Source organism: Mollisia scopiformis (assembly GCF_001500285.1).
Source record: "Mollisia scopiformis unplaced genomic scaffold LY89scaffold_21, whole genome shotgun sequence".
In the NCBI taxonomy this organism is placed as follows: domain Eukaryota; kingdom Fungi; phylum Ascomycota; class Leotiomycetes; order Helotiales; family Mollisiaceae; genus Mollisia; species Mollisia scopiformis.
The window spans coordinates 50095-65328 of NW_017263601.1; the positions used below are offsets into that span (position 1 = coordinate 50095).

General features: G+C 47.5%; 5 protein-coding genes across 5 annotated transcripts; 2 read left to right on the top strand and 3 right to left on the bottom strand.

Annotated features, from left to right (window-relative positions):
• Positions 1–94: 94 nt before the first annotated feature.
• LY89DRAFT_673249 (uncharacterized protein) lies at positions 95–2050 on the bottom strand (the record flags this gene model as incomplete). Its single annotated transcript, XM_018213351.1, has 9 exons — positions 95–160; positions 203–419; positions 469–846; positions 911–1035; positions 1094–1318; positions 1368–1406; positions 1540–1568; positions 1621–1888; positions 1949–2050. The coding sequence occupies 9 exons, from the start codon at positions 2048–2050 to the stop codon at positions 95–97; spliced, it is 1449 nt and encodes a 482-aa protein (XP_018066604.1).
• A 244-nt stretch (positions 2051–2294) lies between these two features.
• LY89DRAFT_688005 (uncharacterized protein) lies at positions 2295–3133 on the top strand. Its single transcript, XM_018215619.1, has one exon. The coding sequence runs from the start codon at positions 2408–2410 to the stop codon at positions 2966–2968; it is 561 nt and encodes a 186-aa protein (XP_018066605.1). The 5' UTR covers positions 2295–2407; the 3' UTR covers positions 2969–3133.
• Positions 3134–3623: 490 nt separating this feature from the next.
• LY89DRAFT_785646 (dehydrogenase E1 component) lies at positions 3624–5209 on the top strand. Its single transcript, XM_018222909.1, has 3 exons — positions 3624–3837; positions 3886–4339; positions 4392–5209. Exons 1-3 carry the CDS (start codon positions 3713–3715, stop codon positions 5163–5165), a joined length of 1353 nt encoding a protein of 450 aa, XP_018066606.1. The 5' UTR covers positions 3624–3712; the 3' UTR covers positions 5166–5209.
• Position 5210: 1 nt separating this feature from the next.
• On the bottom strand, positions 5211–7236 carry LY89DRAFT_652633 (uncharacterized protein). The gene is made up of 2 exons (XM_018212208.1): positions 7048–7236; positions 5211–6981 (listed from the first exon to the last, which is right to left on the bottom strand). Exons 1-2 carry the CDS (start codon positions 7078–7080, stop codon positions 5416–5418), a joined length of 1599 nt encoding a protein of 532 aa, XP_018066607.1. The 5' UTR covers positions 7081–7236; the 3' UTR covers positions 5211–5415.
• Positions 7237–7805: 569 nt separating this feature from the next.
• Positions 7806–13647, bottom strand: LY89DRAFT_673252 (uncharacterized protein; the record flags this gene model as incomplete). Its single annotated transcript, XM_018213352.1, has 6 exons — positions 7806–8002; positions 8054–8203; positions 8260–12427; positions 12476–13113; positions 13171–13256; positions 13304–13647. 6 exons carry the CDS (start codon positions 13645–13647, stop codon positions 7806–7808), a joined length of 5583 nt encoding a protein of 1860 aa, XP_018066608.1.
• Positions 13648–15234: the final 1587 nt, after the last annotated feature.

The following is a 15234-nucleotide window of genomic DNA, read 5'->3' on the forward strand; positions in this document are numbered from 1 at the left end:
CGATAGATGAAAGCACAAAAGTCTCACCGTGTGTTGCCCTCACAAAATTACCGAAGCATTGTCTTTGGTTCGGATTAGGAACAGAATCTTTAAATTACTGCCATACATCAAGATCAACAAGATCGAGATCTTTCCTTTTTGCTTCAACCTCTTCCCACAGCTGCCGGAATGGTATTTCACAGAAATAATCCATCCAAAGTACCTTGGTCAAATGAGGTCTCATATCCTCCCAAGAACGTATCTGTAGAGCAACTACAACGGGAACAAGATGTCCCACAAACCAATTTCTTTCTGGTTGTACCGAATATATACCACCAACCGACAAGAGCCACGGTAACAATGGATGGTCGCTAGGAACTAGATTGAGTACAGTTTCGAGTGAAATTCTTAGTTTATGGATCATTGTGTTGATCATTAGTCTGACAAGACAGTCAGCGAGTACAGCATAAGAGAACGGTGCAAACATACTCAGGGCTGGGGTAATCGTGCTTCCAGGGTAGGCAGCACAGGCCAACCCCTGCGAGTCGACTTGATTCCGAGATACTTGCAATGACGGGACCTTCGTCGACTGGTATGGGTAGAGCCATCATGCGGGCCATAATATCCGAGCATTTTGTCGGGGCAGCATTGTCTGGCCACTCTATATCCGCCCTGTTGGTGTTGTATCTTAGAACCTTGAAGACTTGGACATGGTCCCTGGAAAGGCCCACGTTATCGAGCCGAAAGAGTCGTGGATCTTGTGCAAGGTGTGGCTCGTGTGCTAGTTCTATGGGATCGTCAGAAGCCAATGGTTCAAGTGGTGTTTCTGGGAAAAATTGTAGTTCAGTAGTAACAGTCAAACTGATTCTACCAAGAAGAAGTGTTAGACCCTTTAATGTTTATGATGTTTGTGTTGGACCGGCCTCCTTACCCGAATATTAGGTTCGCCAGCATATGATTTGTAGACCTGATAGTGTGGAGACCTCCTCTCAAAGCAACCATTCTCTTGAGGCCTTGTATATGCATGGTGACCATCTTGAAATTACTTCTTTGGAACTATGAGGCCACAAAGTTAATCAGGAAATTCTAGGGACGATTGCAGAGAGACAAATACCTCGACGATGATGATAAATAGAACAGATGCGATGGTCTGGTCACTGATACCTAAGATAGAATCTTCGACTCGCTTTCTGAGAAGGGTGATACATTCTTTGTTCAGGAGGAACTTGGCTTGAGCTGCTTCGTTGTCGCCACCTCGCAATACCTCCAAATCCAGAGCACTAAGTTGCAAAGTCGCGTGGAATAAGACGATGTCATCAGACGCGAGTGACCAAAATGACTGTTCGTAATCAGAAAGTCAGGTTCCTGCTCAGAATGTCTTGACATACCTGCATAATAGGTTGAGCTATGTGGTCTAGATGGACAGGCTGTTTTAATTTATTAGCATAATAGAATACGATCAACAACAGAGCCAGGGCGGAGACAACAAGTAGCTCCTAGAACCCTAGCTCTTGCAAAAAAGGAATAGAAATAATAGCTTAGTATAATTTCAAGACTTACGAAAGATTTAGATACGAAATTCTGAAAATCTGAACTACTTTAGTATGTTCAAGTGACCGGTATTTTATTACGCTTGCCTACAATGATGCATGAATTTTTGGGCTTCCGGGACATTGCAGCTTGGGAAGCACTCAAATGGGTCTATCCCCGAGCCAGGAAACAGGGGAAGTAGATATTTAGGTGCTCTGCGGAAAGAAGTAGGTGACTTCTTGGATATTGGCCGGGTGCGAGGTGGCAGGCGGTCTGGGAGGGTCGATTCGGTGGCAGCAGGAGCAGGAGGGAAATCGCACTTCTCGATGTCCTTATAATGCCGCGCACAATTTTGGCATAATGGACGCCTTTCATCACACTAGACGCCCACATAAGCCCACATAAGCCCACATCTATCTTTCATCAGGTATAATCGTACCTTGACCTTACGGATCTTGCATGGCAAGCATCCGGTCCGGCTCTTCTTGTGTTGTCTTCTCGGAACCAGCTGAGCAATAGGGGCTGCAGATTCGGACAACATCTTGATGCACTGACACACAACGAAGGGATATACGAAGAACGGCGACAGAGAAAGAAAAGAAAACACGAACCCGAACTTTCGAGGTGGATGGCACTTGAACATCCACCATCGTTGCGGCGGAGTCAGAGACAGGGAACAAAGAGGTCGGGGTCGGTTCCTGACTTCGTGCTCAAATGTGCCAGATCGTCAATGCAGAGGCGTACTGCCCAGAACGGCTGCTCTTCTGGATAGCAAGCTTGTCCCACTTAAGAGTAGTACACAGGTATTCTCTTCTGCTTATGCTGAGCTATGCTGACTCACTTTTGATTGGTAGTTCAAGCCGAAGCCGAAATCGTGCGTCATCAGCAGAGTTGGACGATGCGATGCATGCATGTCTCGAGGCTCTACTGTACACACATCACGTCAAGTGATATCTCTGAGCCGCCAAGGATTGAGTCGAACTATCTACCCCATCCGCTAGATATCGGACTCTGCGCTCGACACATTCTCTTTCTTCAAACCCTCGCTAAGACCGAGCCATTGGTGTCGTATCTCAAACCTGACGGGAAGCGAAACCACCCTACCGCCTTTTTGAAAGATCTTGAGGACGCGAAAGCGAATACTCGGGCGACATCCGTACCTGTATGTCATTACTCGGGCACATGTGCTATGCTTCCGAGAGAGAAGGGAGGTGTTGTGAACGTACGACTTGTGGTTTACAGGACGAAAAAATGGAGAGTGGTTGATGCCAGTATTATGCCCCTCATACAGGAAGGAAATTGTCAGAACTTTTGTCTATGCTGTGGCCGAACGGGCAGCAGATCTCATGAAGATCGACCACGGGTTGGAGGTTTGTATTGTGTAGAGGTCGATCTAATGAGAGGTATTTCAGTTCAATGCCATGCAAACAAGGATGATATAACCTATCGTAAGGATTAAAATATAGCTAGGTATGATATTGTCCTTGACTTTGTGGGATAATATAAGTGGAAAGCGCAGGCTTTTCTGAGATTCGAGTTTACATCGTTCTCACACCACTTCATCGTTTCAGATTTAAGTTTGCCGTTGGGACTTAAATCACTTGCATTGTCCCCCAAAATCTAGAACAATATTATCTTACATCCCAATTTTCTTGGTAATATCATCTTGAATTTGTGGGACAACACTACTAACTGGCTTAAGTACCAAGTGGGTACTGAAACCTGAGAATAAAATCTAATCTCTCCTTTCATCTCAAGAACTGCGTTTTTCTCGGAAGTTCCAGTTCGAAATGAGCACGAAAATTTCAGGATAATGTAAACCGAATACTAATTCCGGCGGTACTAAGTCAGATGTCAGTAAACTTTAAATCCCAAAAGAAACACGTCAACAAAGTTAATCTTTTTGGGTTCGTATACGATGTGATGCTTCCATCGTATCTGGGTAGCAAACCTTCAAACCAAGGCTTTGGCTTCAAAACCCAGAGCGGTCCATGTCTTGACAGGGGTCCATCCAGAGCCGAAATTCAAGCGAAATCTGGGGTCAGAATCCGGGGTGGCTACTCGCGGCTTGTGCTCGGCTTAAGTGACCGTTCTCCTCGATTCAACAAACCTCATGCTAAACAATCTCATGCACTGCCATTGACATGCGCCGAAGTCAGGAACATTCAAATTTACTCTTGAGTAATAACCTCTTTTCGTAATCATGAAGATTTCTTTGCAGCGTCTGCAACGTTGCCCTCACTTTCCCACAGCAAAGCATCCCTTCATTCGACCTCTAAGCTTACAACGATGGAACTCTTCACTCTCCCAGAAGCCCGGAGCAGCAGGGCAAGTTCTCAAATCCACACTCCCATGAATTGTGCTAAATCACCACAGTGTTCGTTTCCCAGGAGCAGTAGATAGTAAATTCACATCCGCTCTCCAATTCGAGCACCCCTCCACCTACCCCGCCATACCCACCTACCGGGCCATGTCCCCCGACGGCGACATAATAGATCCCTCCTTCACACCTGCCCCCGACTCCCTCGCTCTCCAGATGTACGAGAACATGCTTTCCGTTTCAATTATGGACGTTATAATGTTCGATGCCCAACGACAGGGTCGATTAAGTTTCTACATGACGGGACAAGGTGAGGAGGGTACTTGCGTTGGGTCTGCAAGTGCATTGGAGATGGGAGATGTTGTATTTTGTCAGTACAGAGAGGCAGGAGTATTCAAACAAAGGGGTTACACATCTGAGAATTTCATGAGTCAATTGTTTGCGAACAAGAAGGATCATGGGAAGGGGAGGAACATGCCAGTTCATTATGGCAGTAAAGCTCTCAATATTGTACGTCTTTCTACCAACATCAAAAGATGGATTGATACTGATCAAGAAATAGCACACGATATCATCACCGCTAGCAACACAGATTCCCCAGGCTTCAGGAGCAGCGTATGCCCTCAAAATGCAACGACTAACAAACCCTAACATCCCACCACGGATAGTAGCCTGCTACTTCGGCGAAGGAGCAGCCAGTGAAGGAGACTTCCACGCCGCGCTCAATATAGCTGCTACGAGATCCTGTCCCGTAGTCTTCATCTGCAGAAACAATGGATATGCGATCAGCACACCAACATTAGAGCAATACCGAGGAGACGGAATTGCAAGTCGAGGAACAGGCTACGGTATCGACACCATCCGGGTGGATGGAAACGATATCTGGGCAGTAAGAGAAGTAACTAGAAGAGCCAGAGAACTAGCATTGAAAGATGGCGGAAGACCAGTACTGATCGAGGCCATGTCCTACCGAATATCACATCACAGTACTAGTGATGATTCCTTTGCGTACAGAGCAAGAGTTGAAGTTGAAGACTGGAAGAGACGAGATAACCCTATCACGAGGTTACGGAAATACTTAGAAAAGAAAGGTGTCTGGGATGAAGAGAAAGAGAATGAGGCTAGGTCACGAATTAGAAAAGATGTTTTGAAGGCATTTGCGCAAGCAGAGAAAGAGAAGAAACCTCCTATTAGAAGTATGTTTGAGGATATTTATGAGGAAATTACGCCCGAGACGAGGGCACAGATGAAGGAGTTGAAGGATATTATTGATAGGTATCCGCAGGAATATGATGTCAATGAGTTTGAAGGTGGAAAAGATAGCTTGTCACAATAGACTACAGCTGTATTTGAATTACAACTCGTTTGTACACAGCTATTACTCGCGGCTACTATGATTTCAAAATTGAACTCTGTACTCTATTAACAGGAGATATACATATCTGTACTGTACTTGAGCCATATCTTAACACCTAGCTCATGGTATCATGGACATAAAAACATTAAAACTCAAACGCCCAGGATGCCACACACATCTTACCCCCAAACCCCTCAAAATGCCAACAAGATCGCCAGTAAAATGCACGTCATTTCCTCGACGCCGGGCCAGTGACGAGTAAAAGTCCACCATTATTACCAACTTCAACTTTCCAGCCTTCTCTCAGCAACATCTTTCCCACCGCAGGACCCAACTTACTTCTCCCACCTTCACTATGCCTCCCAGCACCAGTGACGATACGATACCCGCTTCCGACACTTCTCCCACCAATCTTTCCCTCACCTAACTCATGCCACCAAGTTGTAACACCTTCCCTGCTGATCCTTACAGCGTCCTTAACATTCACACCGTGCAGATCTAGCTCCGTTCTCGTGCTCTGAGCAGCCACCAATGCATCTGCAGCTGCACTTTCAGCACTCTTAGCTCTGGCATCGAGATCCCTGCCAACTTGGGAGTAGTATGCAGCCGCTCCTCCCATCAACGGATCCGATTTGCCCTTTTTGTACGCAGCTTGAGCCTGCGTGAAAGCGGTATGGCGAGCTTCGTGATAACCAGATACCATTGCTGCAGCCACAGCGCCGTCTAGAGGTTGTACAGCGTTATGTGCTCTAGGCTTGACCTTGACTGGTTCGTCCAAGTTGAGAGGCGCATGGCGGATATCGAGTTGTATTCCAGAATTGTTGGTGGGTCGAGAAGCGAGCGCCTTCGCAAGATCCCTTGCATGGCTGATCGAGGGGTACGTGATCTGAACTAGGATTTCCATATCGGAGACTGATATGGAAGGGAAGTCTTGTCTGATTTCTGCAGCATTGATTTGTACCATAGGATCGTCGGATTCTATGTTTAAAGCTTTGTGCGCCTCGACGATTGCTGCGACTGTAGTTGATATTGAACCGCGGTTATTGTGGTAAATCGAACTGACTTGCTGCATTGGCATGCCAGTTTTGTCTGCTATGAATTGCACATCTTGTCGCCCTGTATCCCATTTACTAGCTAGAATCTCGGCATTCGTAGCAGGATCTTTGTTGCTCTGACGTTCTTCTGTTTTGCGTTTCTTCTTGCCCTTGCCCTTCCGTGGTCGTAGGGCAGCTTCACTCTCCGAGAAAGCTTCTATACCACGATGACGGGTACCGCTCTCTTCTAGGAAGGATTGTGTCATGAGTTCATCAATAGCAAGGCCCGCGTCTCCTTTGCATTTCTTCAAGGTCCACTTGATATCGAACGCTTTCAAGGCCGGAAACATGCCCACCAGAACCTTTTCTTTGTCGTCCGAATCTAGGTCGTCGAGTGGGCTTGGATACGAGTGATCGGGGCTCTCCTCCCTGCTGCCTTCTGAAAAGTCTAGTCCTTCAAGGTCCAAGGAGGACAGATCCTGGTTCAAAGATGTGTCGTCTGTCTGACTCCTCCATCCTCGTGCCCCGCTTCTGGCGCTCACGCTCTCATTGTCCCCTCTCGCACTATCTTGGTCATCGATGAGGGCATCGAGTCCGCTTGCGCCGCTTGGATCAAATCCAGTAGCCTCATCAGTGCTGACTGTCGACTTAAGAATCTCGAGTGTTTGCCGTGCTTCCTCAAGCTGCAACGGATCCGAGAGATTGAAATCCGAAAGTATCGCCAGAACTGTGGACGCGTCGAGAATTTTGGAATATTCTTCCTAGAACAAGAGATACGCGGTCAGATAACTCCTCAAGCTTGTGTGATGAGAGAATCCAATACATACAAGCAATTGGGCTTGAAGCCCCGCGCTGTTCATGTCGCTGGGCAATGTGAGCGACGGAGGAACAGCTTTTATGAAAGATCTTTATAGGGTCTGATCCAGTACTGAATGCGTGATGTATGCGAAGTTCTAGTAGTTTTGCAAGACATGGTGGGTCGGAGGTAGTGCAAAGAAAGTTCGCACAGATTTTGATTTAGACTTGCCTATCTATCTACTTTATCGTGAAGTCACCAAACCCTGGCCTAGCCTGGCCTGGCGCGCTCAGCCGAAACGCTAGAAGTAGCCTCATCGTCTCTAAAGTCTGCCCAGGTGGTTACTCAGGGGCCAGTAGTCGTCATACATTTATTTGTAACGGCTGTATCTGTGTCTATGTTTGCTATTACGATAGTCTTCGAGGCATAATTGATCACAGTGGAGAGTATTTCTTGTTCGAAACCAGCAAATCGCAAACATCACAAGGGAACAGTGTATTGTGGGGGAATGGATTCATCTATCTAATAGACTGCAAAAACTGGACCCGACCTTTCATGTGATATCCTCCACGTAATGCGCCCAAACGACCTTCCATGCATGCAATCTGAGTCGATAGAGCCACTCGAGAATTTCGGTGGCAGAAAAAAAGAAATTTGACGGGGAGCTCGTGAATACATAAAATGCAAGGAAAGCACCGATCATCTTCTCGAAATAGCCGCGTGGGACTGGAACCTCCGCTCAATGACGCCTATGCTAGACTCATTTGATTTACGTTCAATATTGACACCTTATGATAAGTGGAAAGCACCCTGTCCTTCCTTGATCGCAGTACTCATACGACGTCTCATAACGTCCAGTGAGGTGTAGTCGGGTAATTTGAGATAGTTAACACATGTCATGACGCTGGGGAGGTAATCATCAGACGTGTATGGCGGCTCACTTGGCTTGCAAACCACTGTGAACATCGGAGTCAAGGACTTGAAGCCTATGTAGAGTATTAGCTCAGGACCGTGTAATCTCAAAGACAGATGCTTACCTCCGATAGGAAGCTTGGGACTGCCTGTAGTGAATTGCAAGAAGTCTCGGCGCTCAGGCAGCGACAGCTCAGACATGGTTTGCAACAAGTTTTTGACACTTTTACTGTCCATGTTGAACCCATGGTCAGCCTTGATAGAGTCCATAAGAGCTATTAATTGATTAGCCAAGTGTTGCATGATGATGAATAGGGAAAGGGCAACTTACTCTCAAGAGACCAGTCCTCCTCGATTCTTCCAAACAGCATGACCAACTCATCCGGCGTGAAAGCACTCAAGGCAGAATAAGGGAAGACTTGTGTAAACCCAGCCCGGAATGCATCAACTTGCTTCTGGACTCCTACACCTAGTGTGTAGTCGATAACTCTCTCTAGGTAAAGCTCCACGTTGTCAATGGTAACAGCGATTTGAGAACCGTTGGCGAGGAGCTCGATGGAAGAATACCCAGGAAGCGTGAAGTCCAGGCCCAGATCGTCAATGTGAACACCATTTATCTCAAGAGCTTCTGCATGAGCAACCTTCTGAGCAGGAGTGAGACTTGGATTCTCGTCGATTGACTTCTTGCCAGTGGCGAACTTCTTTATCAGCTTCAGCGACTTTGCTAATTGAGGATCGACTGTCTTGACTGCTCCTAGGGACGGAGTAACAGTCTTGGAGCCGTCGCCGATTCGGAAGAAGGTTGGGTTGAAGGAGACATCAATAATTCTAGAATCAATCATTGACCTAGCGACGAACTTCCCAAGCATCTTGAACAGATGAAGAATACGCTTTCCATTTTCGTTAGAGGCTTGTTCCTCACTCATTGGTGCTGGGAAAAGACCGCGAAATCCAAAAGCATATTCGTCGGCATCGTTAGCATCCGTCTCTCGCCAAAGCTTGAGCTTCTTCTTCGAGAACTCCTTGGAAACTGTTGAGTAGAATTCGAGTGTAGGACCAAGGCCAGTTCCGACTTCCTCAAAGTATTCAACTTCCAGGATGCTTTGGGAAGCCCCGTAAAGTTCCATGACTTTCAACGCCGATTCGAGAGTCTTCGAGCGTGAGATGCGGACCTTCTGTCTCTGAAGCCTACCTAAGAAAGGTCTCTCGTCACGATGTCGATCTCGGCGAGACTCTTCAGCAGACTGAGCATTTTGCCATCTGGTCATGGAGCGGGCATAGCCAAAAGAGGTGGACTGCAAGAAGAGGTGTCGGGTCTCGAATGGGAAGAGGAACGGATACAGACGAGCCAGATCTTCACTCCAACTGGGCAGGCAGTTGCTTGCCACGATGAGGGGTTCCTCAAGCTGTCGGTTGAGCTTCGCCGTGAGCTTGGTATTGACGAACTGCGAGAGCGATTCCACATTGAGCTTGAGAGCGTCTTTGTTTTCTGCTAGAACGTCGTCCAAGTTTGCATTCAGTGCGTGCAGAATGTTAAGCAGACGAAGAATGGATGATGTGGCAGGATGCTTGTCCAACGAAGCTGGAATTCCAGATGCTGTAGTCTCGGTGCTCACCTCAATAGCTTGAGTAAGAGAGCTTGGCTCAGGGGGAGGAGGACCTGGGACTCGCTTAAATCTGATTGGGTGAATGGCCGACCACACACTTCGATTAGTGTGTTCATCTACAGTCGTTGATGTGCTGTGCACGGCGCGGTAAATTGTAGTCTCATTACCAATCACTTTTTCGTCGAGGCTGAATTCGATGTGCCAATCTTGGGGAACGGCTTGGATAGCAGCAGCATATGACATTGGTCGTGATGCAGATGGCGTAGACATAGCTGATTGTCCGGCTGCGGCTTGGGCACTTGCAAGTCTGGGGTTGGATCCAGGTGCTTGTGACGGAGTGGACACTCTTTGGCCGTCTTGGGTGCGTGCCGTTACTTTGCCGCCTGCTGCAACTTCTAGATTCACAGCTGTAGGATCTGGAGGTGACCCTTCGTCCATTTCATCTTCTAGATCGCCCACGATAGCGTCCAATGCAGCACTGTCCTCCATATCTTCATCGTCTGTAAGCTGTCGCTCATCCGCGCACTCCAAAGCACTAGCCAGACTGTCTTCCTCTTGGGCAGGCGGAGCCGGTGCTGGGGGGTCTGTTTGTGCATGACGTCTACTAGAGCGCCGAGAACTTGATTTGTCTTGTGGAGTAATGGAGGCAGACTGACCACCCGACGCAGGAGTCGCAGCTGGAGCTGTCTTGGATTTTGCCTTTCGAGAACTTCGAGTGGCCGACGGAGTTGGGGCCGCAGGAGTGGCAGCGGTAGCCGAAGCCAAACCACGTTCTAAGAGACGAGCTTGAGCATTAGAAGATCCGGAAAATGGGTTGGGCATACCGGCTGCTGCAAGTGCGGCCAAAGCACTAGAGAGACCTTCTCTCCTTGAGCCTCGAGGGCGTTCGGAGAGACTAATTCTGGGGCGTAAATAGTCATCGAGAGCTTTGAAAGTTGCAATAGCATGGATGGAGACCATAATATTGCGATATGGTTTGGGGATCTCAGAATCATCATCAGCCACTAACTTCAATCGGATTTGCTTCGCAAGCATTGACGCAGCACTGCTTCTGTTTCCATCGAAAGTATTTTGGTGGACGGTGATAACCTCGAAGTGTTCGGATCGACTCAAGAGATCTTGCAATTTGTGGATGAGGATGCTAAATGGAGTTGCTGGAGACTCTGCAGACGCAGTCTTGGGTTTGTGAGCAACGGTACGGCCCATAAAAACCTCGAGGAATGCAGAACGGGCATCGTTGCTCAATCGTTCGTCTGGATTGTTGAAGATCGCAAGGAGAACCCGAACGACCTCGGAATTGAGCAGCTCAAAGCTAGTCACACTCTCTAAGACATCTCCATCGAAGTAAGAAGCAAGAGTCGAGAAGAGATCAATGCCATTGCCTGTAGCTTGTCCCAAATAATGTGCCTCAATCTCGGAGGCGAGGGTTTGCAGACTCGTCAAGATCTTGGTGGCTTTCTTCTTCATGTTCTTACTATTCTTTTCCGTCTCGTGAACATCCAAAAACTTCTTGGCACGCTGAGCAATGAGCTGTTGCATGCTGCTGTTATCGTGTTGTGCCCGGTTTTGTGCGCCGTCCAGAGACATGGTGGATCCTCGAGAGCTTGCTGGTGAAGGACTAATGTCATCTTGGACATCATCGTGTTCATTCTCATCCTCATTATCGTCATCTGAAGAGTCATCGTCATCATCGTCACCAGGGTCACCTCCGCGAGTAACCTTTTCAGAAAGCTTCTTCGTACCATTGGCTTCGGTAGAGTCTACAGCCTCGATCACAAGAGAGTCCTTTGATGTTGACAGAACTATATCAGCGTGCACAGCCAGTTTGGCAATTTCAGAAATTACGCCCTCGCGATAGAATTGATAGCGATAGATATCGTCGAGACGATCCAAGAGCAGCTCAGCAGCTTGAAGGGCATAGTTTACAAGACTCGGATGGTCTTGCTGAGAGAGGATCGCTGCCAAGAATGAAGCGTAAGGAACAGAACGCAATGCTTCCATCAGAATGTCTTTGTCGAGGTTTGAGAGCATCTTAAGCTGGGCTGTCAAGACCTTTTGGCGAACGCTCAGATTGACAGTACTTGAGAATGCATCGGTGAGTGTTGGAAAGAGGATAATTGTGAATCGCTTCACTTCGTCCTTGCATCCTTCAAGAAGCTCAAGTCGCTTTTCATTTGATGACTTCTTTCGAGCGCTCGATGGGGGAGCTGTCTGTGGGGCAGATGCAGGATTGTGGTCTATAATCTCATCAAAGGTGACCTCGGATTCTCTGGGCAAACCAGGGAGGAGTTCACAGATAACGTTCAGGGTTTCGATGACTTGCTCGCGAGGTCTATGAATCAATGCTTGCATGATAACAACACTGTCCAATTTCGATGCGATGTCCTCGTGGGGTCCAGGTGGCGAAACACCAGTTAGGATCTGATAGAGGGTTTCGACGACATTCATTCGGAAAAGCTCCGCGGATAGGTTTGCACTAGCCTTGGCCGTGAATGCTAGAACCCGTAGGAACTGGGTGTGGATATTTGGCCCAATGAGATTCGTGGTACCAGGCAGTAACAAACGAAGGATGGCTCGTAAGAGGTCTGTACTGACAAGTTCTTCAAGTTTAGAAGGGTGATATCGGAAGCTTTCCACAATGCGGGAGACACAAAGAGAACCCTGCTCAACAACTTTTTGGTCGCTGGAGCTGAGAACATTCAAAAGAATACCCATGACGTCTCTAACAACTGGGAAAGAGTCTTCGGGAATGTTTCGGCAGCAGTTAGCAGCAGTAGTGACAGCAGTTCTTTGCGTGCTAGTAGCGAAGAAGTCGAGATATGTTAGGCAAGCAGTGAGACCACCTTCGCGAACGATAGATGCTGGATATTCAACAGATATCTTCTCCAAGGTCTATGATTTGTCAGTTTGATGTTTTGATATGGGTAAAGGAGGACTCACACTAAGTGCTTGCTCGGCCAAATCGATGAAATGGATCTCGAGTAGCTTTTGGCAAAGTATAGGAACAGCACCACCGTAGACGACATTGGCGGTGCTTGCAGGTAGTGCCTCCATGAGATTGGCAAGGCATCGACAGGCAAGTAGCATCATCTCGGGATTCTCCTCCCCAAAGTCTGATGGCTGCATCAACGCGACCAGCTCCTTTACAAAGGCATCCGGCGAGAAATGACCAGACAAGTTATCTTCAGTGGATACAAGCAAGATCTCACATAGTTCTTGCAGGGCGATCAATTGCACTGAAGGGTCGTCCTTCTGCTTCAGGTTGACCAGGATCTCGCGCAATCTCGAAGAAGTCCCTTGTAGCATACCACTCAAGGCTCGCAATGTACCCGACAAACCTTGAGGAGGTCCCCCAGGTCCACCAAAGCCTCCAAAGGGGTCTTGATCGTCGTCATCGTCTCTGCCCTCGTAGTTGCGAGCTATCCTGTCTTCTGCGGCATCATCGCTACCATCGTCGTCGTCGTCGACAGGTGGGGGCTTGTCGTCTAAGCTGTTGTCTATCGTATTGTCCCCGTCTTTATTTCCAGTGGTTGCTTTCTTTGCGCGACGACTTGAGCTAGGAGTGAAGACGGAGGGGTCTGCATCATTCATTGTCAGGTCCGCAGGAGGATCTCTTTGAGCAGCCTTCGACTCACCTTGGCCACCCTTCTTGTTTCTTGACGACTTGCGTTTCGACGAAGCAGTTGTACTTGGAGGTTCGTTGGAAGGACCAGCAGAATCACTAAGAGATAGTCAATACCAGTAGACATATGACAAAAGGCAACATACCCAGGACTCGACATAACCGCGGGAGTCTTTCCTTTTCTTCTTCTGGTTGGGGGTAATGCTGCCGGGACAGATGGTCCTGCAGGCGGAACCTCCGGTTCTGCTACCTTCTGCCGCTTCGGACGTCTCGAAGATGAGGCCTTCGTTGGCTCGGGCTCAGGAGCTGGACTGGAGTCTCGCGCAGGTGCTTTACGCTTCCTTGATCCTACCGGAGGTCGATTCGAGGTGGCAGGTGCAGGCGCAGATGTAGGCGCAGAGATAGAGGAAGCTGCAGCAGAAGTAGACGTCTCTGAAGAGCTGGCTGCTTGTCTCGCCGCGGCCCTTGTGATTCTGTTGGATGGAGGCATGAGTACTTGCGCGTGAAGAAGATGCTGTACAAAAGTTGAAGAAGATCGAAGATGGGAAGTAAAGTTGGATGGGGTAAGGGATCATAGGCAGAAGGAAGGAGTGAATGTGATGTAGTGCCCTAACCTATTTGCAATCGGAGCGCTTCTTCTTTCGTTGTCGAAACTTGAAGTAGAGTTCATTCGTTGATCCATCGGCTCACGCCATTTGTTGGCAGAGTACTGTCGCAGTAATTGTTGGAGGGAGGATGGGTGAAGTTGTGCGGGTGTGGACGATGAATCGTTCTGTTCGCTCGCAGGTCGAAAATGATAGAGTACGGAGATGCCTCGCTTCCGCAACGGCGCTTGATACAAGGATCATCTAGCCTGGTCTGGCCTCCTCCCTTCTTCAATCCTGACCCAAGAAAAACAAAGCAACAAAGAGTGCGGACGAGGCTGATCAGAGGAATTAGTCACTTCTTTGGAGGAAATTCTCAAGTTTGGGACGACCTCAAGCAAGTCACTGCATTCTCAATCTCGAAGAATGATCATATCACACGTATCTGTTCTTCGTGTCTTACATTTGGGTATGACGTGGTTTTCACAACTTTTTTTTTCCAGGCTACGTTTATGGCCTGTCTCACATTGGATCATTATTCAAAAACTTTAATGGTTTCTACGTTTTAGAAGTTTGTGTGTAGTTAAGATGGTGCTCCAAGTAAGGGTTTCTGCTCGGGCTTCTGCTACCACAGATCTATTGTTACGCAACTTGATGAAATCATCAGGTACCCTTTTCTACCAAAGTATTCAGTCTGCGGCGCATACATTTCACAAGATCTACACTGTTTTATTAAGGCGCATATTGAAGATCCTGATTACTGCATAGTTGTGATAAACTCGCGATATTCCAAGCATATGGGGTAACGGCTGCTTATCTCATATATGCTCTACCGAGTATTCTTTTATCATTACTCCAGTATGACCTCAACGGTGCATACATGTGAATGCAAGGTGGTTGCATTCTTTCTTGTCCTCCCATCTAGATACTCCAATATTGTGACGAATGTTGAGGCATTATCCTTCTGTTTGATTCTCAGTGAGCTTTCTGTGGCAAATAGAACAGCTAGCTTCATATATGGAAAATCTCTATCTCTAAGCTTAGGAGTACTTTATATCTATCTTAAAATACTTATATTGCTACGCATCACTACGAGTATTCTAACTTGGTAGTCCAGACTGAAAATGTCTAGCGTAGCCCAAGATCTACACTAACATGCGATCAAGATAGCTTCTTACAAACCCTCTTTAGTTTCATGAGAGCAACAAATGTGCTAACTAAAAGTTCGATTCCTTTCTGGGCGCTTTGAGGCTGGGACTAAAATGATCAATCGAGGGAAGCGTTTCACGACTTGGACCCTCTATGAATTAAAATATTGTAACAATTTCCACTCCATGCCACAAACTTCTGACACTATAGATAAGACAATAGTCCATACTTTTAGTGGTTTCAATACTTTTATCTGTACTTGGTCCCTTCGCTAGAACCCATGGCCTAGTGCTAGCCAGCTTATGCCCTATCCGCAGGCAATTATTCCCCCTCATCGCATCACA

Excerpts from the sequence above, each read along its gene's own strand:
- LY89DRAFT_785646 (XM_018222909.1), top strand. The coding sequence starts at position 3,713 with ATGAAGATTTCTTTGCAGCGTCTGCAACGTTGCCCTCACTTTCCCACA. Across the intron at positions 3,838-3,885 it reads CAGAAGCCCGGAGCAGCAGG|TGTTCGTTTCCCAGGAGCAG; the intron begins GCAAGTTCTCAA and ends AAATCACCACAG. Across the intron at positions 4,340-4,391 it reads GCAGTAAAGCTCTCAATATT|CACACGATATCATCACCGCT; the intron begins GTACGTCTTTCT and ends ATCAAGAAATAG.
- LY89DRAFT_652633 (XM_018212208.1), bottom strand. The coding sequence starts at position 7,080 with ATGAACAGCGCGGGGCTTCAAGCCCAATTGCTT. Across the intron at positions 6,982-7,047 it reads GGCTTCAAGCCCAATTGCTT|GAAGAATATTCCAAAATTCT; the intron begins GTATGTATTGGA and ends CTCTTGTTCTAG.
- LY89DRAFT_688005 (XM_018215619.1), top strand. The coding sequence starts at position 2,408 with ATGCGATGCATGCATGTCTCGAGGCTCTACTGTACACACATCACGTCA.